This window comes from Myripristis murdjan, chromosome 7, assembly GCF_902150065.1.
Source record: "Myripristis murdjan chromosome 7, fMyrMur1.1, whole genome shotgun sequence".
NCBI lineage: Eukaryota > Metazoa > Chordata > Actinopteri > Holocentriformes > Holocentridae > Myripristis > Myripristis murdjan.
The window spans coordinates 24,314,346-24,321,427 of NC_043986.1; the positions used below are offsets into that span (position 1 = coordinate 24,314,346).

General features: G+C 45.1%; 1 protein-coding gene across 1 annotated transcript; it reads right to left on the reverse strand.

Moving 5' to 3' along the window:
- Positions 1-991: 991 nt before the first annotated feature.
- On the reverse strand, positions 992-6,801 carry pink1 (PTEN induced kinase 1). The gene is made up of 8 exons (XM_030055863.1): positions 6,313-6,801; positions 4,745-5,020; positions 4,494-4,597; positions 4,196-4,378; positions 3,946-4,109; positions 3,670-3,797; positions 2,934-3,164; positions 992-2,772 (listed from the first exon to the last, which is right to left on the reverse strand). Exons 1-8 carry the CDS (start codon positions 6,667-6,669, stop codon positions 2,488-2,490), a joined length of 1,728 nt encoding a protein of 575 aa, XP_029911723.1. The 5' UTR covers positions 6,670-6,801; the 3' UTR covers positions 992-2,487.
- Between the last annotated feature and the right edge of the window lie 281 nt (positions 6,802-7,082).

Sequence of the window (7,082 nt, forward strand, 5' to 3'; positions counted from 1 at the left end):
CCCTAAAAATCGGATTTGAGAAGGAATCTGATTTGAATCAGATTCGCCTTCAATTATTAAGCATGCCTAAAACATGCTTAATAATTCCAGCAAATGGTGGTTGATCCAGAAATTCAACTGGACCGAAAGGTACCCTGGGAAGTAGGCTGTAATGTTGGCCGCGAAGCATCGTGGAGGTATATCCTGCAAATTAGTCAAAAATAGGCTGGATCTGTCGGCTGCATTTGCAGGACCCTGCGCGGTAAAACTGAATTGGGACAGCACTTGTCGCGCCGCCGTGATGTAAGCAGCCTACAAATACGACCTAGGTAGCGTACAGCCTTTGAACTGGGACAGAGCCTGACACTGCCTTATGTTGCGCTTAAGTAAGGCTGGAGATCACTGAAATATCTTTGTATCTTACAGATGTAAGCTAACAAAACTATGTTAAATTGTTACACATGGCTGTAATAGGTTTAATAACAGGAATGAATGAATAAATGACATCTTGCATCTCTTTAGCTATTTTTTTTTTCAGCAAAAGAGAAAAAATACAGGCCAGAGAGACTTAAATTATGGCCTTGGCAGGTTATTAACTGGATGATTAGCAGGGTGGTAGCCTACTATAATAGTTAACAGTTTCTTTGTTCCACAAAAATTGGGACAGTTCTTGCATTTCCCTCTACAGGTAAGAATGACTGGCAAATGTAAAGTGAGTTGGTTTAATCTACAAAAGGCATTTATCCTTGCAGGTTTAGTGTTTTATAAAATCAGAAATGTCAACTGTGATGAAGAACTTCTGTTATAAGGTCTTCTATTTTAAGGTCCTGGAGACACCCTGTGCACATGATACATCATCCAGCAGTGGGCTGCAATGGATGCAGCCCTATTAGACTGATAAATACACCATTCATGGCATTAATAGTATTGACTCAGCAGGACAAACTCTCAGATCCCTTGACAGAAAAACCTTATTATCACAACTGGCATAACACAAGGAAACAAGACCATCGACAGTTTTCTTTCTGTTTTATTTGGAAACATTAAAAGCACTCTTTTTATGCAAAATATTCCTCTCCATCAATATTTAAACTAGGCACACACTCTGAATCTAAAATAATTAACCATTCTGAAAGTTAACTGGTAATTCATTGAGCATGTCATGATGCCCAAAGTGCAGGTTACTCTCTCTCTCTCTCTCTCTCTCTTTTTTTTTTTTTTTTTTATTAACATTAAACAGAGATGTAGTGTCAGAGAATATGCATGCTTCAAAGTTAGTTGTATACTAAACATCAAAATCATGGAACTGACTTATCTAAAGTCTAATTTTGAGATGATGTTAGAATAAGCAGACATGAGGATGGCTCTGAGCAAGTGCAAATAAACATCAAAATGTAAAGTGCGAACCATATCGAGAAAAGCAAAACAAAAACCTCTAGGGTCAGGTTGTCCTCTGCATAATCCATGTCGTTTCCATAGTGCATTACACTTGTGTCAATAATACTTTGGCTCACAGCCTTTAAAACACAACCACTAACCACCAGTTCTCAGGGTATATTTGTTGAAAGACATTCTTGCTGTCTATAAAGATCTCTATTTCCTGTGAACATGACCAACCCTCTTGTCCAGCAAAACCTCAGAAAGTGCATCAACATTCAAAAGCTTTGAAAAGAAAAATCCACCCTAAAACACTTCAAAATGTCAAAAAAAAAAAGAAAAGAAATTATCAGTATCACTGATGTTCTTTGTATTTCTGGGGTTTGTATTTTGTTGTGTTGTGACTTTTCTTATTCCCTGGGTATTTCCATGGTGTGTCAAAGCATTTATAGAACTGCTATAATAGACTTTAACAGCAGAAACAAAATTAACTAAAACATCGGTGGTTTTTGGGTCCTTTAGAATCAAAGAGCAAGGGCTTTTTATACACTCCTAATTCTGCATAAACATCAATGCAGAACAATCACACAGGGAAAAATCCACTGTATATGAGGAAGAGATACCAATTTCTCCATGGACAGTAGCCTGAAGAGACCATAGTGCATTACAGCCACAAGACATGTTGGGTTTGGCTAAGGGGCACAATTATCAGTTTTTCCTCAACGTCGTCACGCTCACTCTCTTGCACTTGGTCTTATGTCTCTACACGTACTGAATGCAGTAAGTTCATGCACTTGTCATTCTGTAGGAACTGTAGGAAGCTGTAGGAAATCACTACCCGAAGTACAAGTAGACGAGCAGGTTGAGAGTAAGTGGATACTGCTAAATTATAAACATATAATTACAACACAAACTCCTGGAACACATTAAACATCACAAAGTGATGACAGGGAACAATGATTTTGAGATGGATCTCCCTTTTACACCTCTTGCACACCCATATAGTCATTAGATGTTACGTGTCAGACTATTGCCATTACTAAGCTAGAGATTTTATTAAATATGAATTGAGATTTTGAATTCAAGGCCCTCTGTCAACCCACCACTGGGGCCCGTGGTCTTTGAATGGATCTATGCAGACAGGATGCAGGCGGGACGCTGCTCTCGCCCATAGAGCAGGTAGCCCACAGCAGAGCGCAGGTCCTCCAGCTCCAAGTTAGACAGGAAGGACCTCTGAAGCTCCGACTCCACTGTGTTGCCGCTGGGCCCGCTGCAGCCCTTCAGGAGGACCACAGCTGACTGACACAGCAGCCAATCAGCAAGCTTCCTCATGCCGGTGCTGTCCTGATTGGCCAGGGCCTTCCGTCCCCAGAGGCTGAGATGTAGCATGTTGGCAGCCACACGGGCACTGGGACGCTGCAGAGACACAGTGATCATGTGTGTGAGTACTGTAGTATCAAATATTTCATTTTGGTTTATTTCACTAGACGGGCTGATTAAGACCACATTCACTGCACCGCAGACACTCCGTTCAACATTATCGACCTCTGATAGAGCCTTTGCCAAGCCTGCTTTACCTTATTTGGGTTCCTCCTGAGGAGTAAGTGGATCACTAGCTGCACATCAGCTGGAACACTGGAGGGCAGAGGAGGAAGCTGCTTCTCCTGATAGCTCCTGCTCTCAAGTCCGACCGCTCGGTAGAAAGGGTTTCGCTGACCGAATATCTCATAAGAGATGGCACCCACAGCCCAGGCATCTGCCTTGCTGTAGTCAATGACCACTCCAGCCCCTGGAACTGCAGTGGCCACCTTTGGGTAGAAAATCCATCAGGCATGGTGGGGGTTAGGGTCCGTTTACAGTCTGGCAATTTATGGCCAGTAGCAATGATATCTGGTTTATGTTTCAAGATGTTATTGTCCCTATGGTCATTGCTCTCACTGTTGACCTGGACTTTGAGCTCATCGCTCCCTTGGTTGTCATGGGAACAGAAGAGCGTTCTTCATAATTTTCATTTCATATAAAGCAGTCAAATCGGCAATCGAAGATCAGAAATTTGGTGGCATTTAATGAATAAAATTCTTTTGTATCCCTGCCTGTGTGACACTCAACGAGCAGGTTCCGAGCAGAGCAACTAAATGTACCTCAGCAAAACGCCCTATAATCACTTGAATGTTTATGCTTGGTATGTGCAATAGTGTCCAAAACCAAGGAGAAGCACTATACTATAAACTATAAATTGACATCACTCATCAACTTTTGCACTGTTCTTCATCTTCTTCATAATAACAATAACAAAGAACTGCTTACACTTACCTCAGGTGCCATAAGGCTGGCATTCCCACCTCTGTCGACCCATATACTGTTGAAGGGTAACTGCAGATTGGAGTCACTTTGGGCCAGGCAGCAGCCAAAATCAGTGATGACTAAACGGGGGCAGCCATCTGGATAATGTCAAAATCGATTAAAGCTTTAACACAGATTTGATGGAACCTTATCTAAAAACAAAGAAAATACTTTTTTTTTTTACTTTGTTGTTTGTTTAGGTTGTGCTTTTATTGATTTAACAATGAATGTAGTCATTTCTCTGACCTGAGTCAAACTCCAACAACACGTTGTCTGACTTGAGATCCCTGTGAGCGACGCCCTGTCTGCACAGGTGGTCCACCCCCTCCAGTAACTGCAGCACCATCAGAGTGCTCTGCCTTCGGCTTGGTATGGAAACCTCCAGGTACTGACGCAGTGTGCAGGGGTAGCTATGCCACAGAGAACAGGCCACTAGTACTTCATCTATAAATAGGTTCAATGACTGATCAAGAAGGTGAATGATGACACTTCTTACTTCTTCATGACCAGGAAAAGTGTGCGGTTGTTGCCCAGACCGTCAGGGTTAAGCCTGGCTGGAAGTACATCTGGATACTCCTCCTGGGCACCTGGTAGCAATGGGACATCTGCTGTGAAAGCCCGGTACACTCTGATCACATTAGGGTGCGCTGACACTCTCTTGGGCAGGACTCCAAAATGTCTGCACAAGGAAAGAACAGATATCTCAAGCATCCTGTCCAGTTACTACTGCAGAACTACAAACACTAAAAATATTATTCCCTTTGAATTAAATGCATGCGATGTATATTACTTACCCATCAAGAGTAATTTGCTCTCTTTCTTTGTTCAAGGCGAGTGGGCCTGCAGGGACCAGCTCCTGTGACATGGATCTCAGTATAGCCTCGCTTGATGACCCCGTCTGTAAGTGAATGGTATCAAACAATGCCACATTCAGCACTACTGTGTGCCAGCCCAACCAGAGTTTTCCCAGATCGACTGAGATAGACAAGGTATCCTTGAGAACCAAATATTGGCAGAGGATTGTGAATGATTATGAAATGCCTACCCCAAAGTTCCACATCATCTTGACAGCCAATGGGAAGTTTCTTAGTGAGCAGCAGCTCAGAGAACGTGCCGTTTGTCCTTCATCTTCATCTTCTTTCAGTTCCACCAGCGAGCACCGACTGCCACTTTCTTTGGGAAAGGCAAATGGAGCCGCAGCCTCATACACAGCTGCGTTGGACCCTTTCCCAATCTGTTTCCCGATAACATAATCTTCCAGTTTGTATCCAGAGGTAAATGGCCTAAGTGGGCTCTGAAACTTCTTCTTCCTAAACACAGCCTGTGGATGCACAGGAATATGTTTTACATACCAAAGAGTGGGTGTAACTGCATCATGTCAACTGGGAAAGCAGCCCTGAAAGTGCCATGTCTTGCTCCTATACTTTTAAATGTGTAATACCATACAGGTCAAATTACAACCAGTGACAGGGACAAGAAAGGAGGCATAGCAATAGCAATAGAACGAATAAAATAAGAATAGTGCCTTTGAGCAAGTAACTGAATCCCTCCCAGCTCCAGCTGAGCTATATTCTGTATCTGAGAGGCCACTCACACTGGCAAGTTTGATCCGCGCCCAAGCACGATTGCCCTTAAAATCCGGATTCTTTGACCAGTGTGATCGCTCCGTATCGTGCTTGAATACAGTACACTTCCCCCGCTCTGGCACGGTTGGAAGGGGTGTGCTTCTGCACGGTACGGGCGCGTACATGAGCACATGGCCGGTCACGCACGCAGTGCGCGGATGTAAATCATGCAACTTTCCTCCTGCCTCTGCAAAATTGTTTAATGTGCGCAGCGCGATTACCGGCGAATGGCCGCGTTGCGCAATCAATAATTAACCATGTTGTCTGTGTCACTGTCCGTTGTGCTGCTGCAACCGCGTATAAACAAAAGTCGGTTAATAATGAAAGTACAGCAGTCTGTGTGCAGAGATCCGGCAGACCTGGTGCTGGCCGGCACCGCGTCGGCACCGGCCGGCACTGGCCGCGGCACCGCGCGGTGTGCGACCACCGGTCACCCGGTCTGCTGGATCTGACAGGTGCCGCTCCAGCTGTCAGTTGGACCTTTCTGAAGAAGGAGGAAGTTACCTCCGAAACTGTCAAGGTAAATAAACATCCCATGTCTGATTTAAGGACCAAAAACGTTTTTTAGTTAAAAGGAAGACATTATGTATTTGAACTACATTGATTTATAATGACGTCGGGCCATGCCTGTTGTTGTCGTATTTCAACGTGATGACGTGCACACCGGGGGCAATCGTGCTTGGGCGCGTTTGGGAAAAAGGTAATGTGAGTGCAGGCCAGCCGGGGACTGGGGAGGGGGGGATTTTGGCTTTAGCACGATACGGGCTCAAACTTGCCAATGTGAGTGGGCCCTGAGGCTGCTCTGACCTCCGGGCAGGTGACCAGTGAACAGGGAGTTTTCTCACAGAAAACAGTAAGAAACAGTGGGTCTCTTTTCAATTTATAATACTGCACATTTATCAAACATTGTAATTCAATGGAAATATGTCTGTTTGACAGGAAAAAATCAGTTTTCCCCTTCCTAATGACTGATTCTGAGTTAGCACACCTGGATCTCCTGGCATGTCGCTGCGCTCCTCCTGTCATCCTCAAGCTGCTGCTCGATCAGTCCCACGCCGAGGCCAAATGCCAGAAACACGGCCCTGTTCCGTGGAGAGCCGGCACCAAACCTCCTCCTGAAGCCGGCGGACTGCAGCTGAGCGGCCAGCCCCCTCAGAGAGGTGCGGTAATACCGGTACCGAGACGGCAGGAAAGCCTGAGGCTGAACGGTGCGGGCCGGCTGGCCTACACGGAGACGGTCAGCTCGGAGCTTTGCTGCTGCTCGGCCGAACGGCTTGAGGAGACCGAGCTGGAAGACCGAGCGGCCCAGCTCAAGCCCCCGGCTCAGGGCGTGTTTCACAGACATACCTCACTCCTCAGCGGCAAGCTATGTGCTGTGTTTGGTGTCCGAATCCCTCCGCTGTCGATCAATCCCCGACCGACTGTCAAAGCAGCAAGGACAACTTATTATGTAAACAATGGAGCGGCAACTGCTGAGCAGGCGCATGGAGGTCACGTGACGTCCAGTGACCTGTTTCTGAATTAAAGGTGTAGTACAACTCGTTTTGTTAGCGTCAGAAAAACAGCACGACGCTTCGACGCAGAAGCACAAATCAGCATCAGAGATATGAACTATAAAAAAGGAACTGCTTTGTTTCTAGATGATTTAGCAGTAATTGGCAGTAAATTCTGAGAAAAACAAACTCCAAGACTGTTTTCATTCTAACCTAAAAACTTAAAAGGAATAATGACACACACACACACACACACACACACACA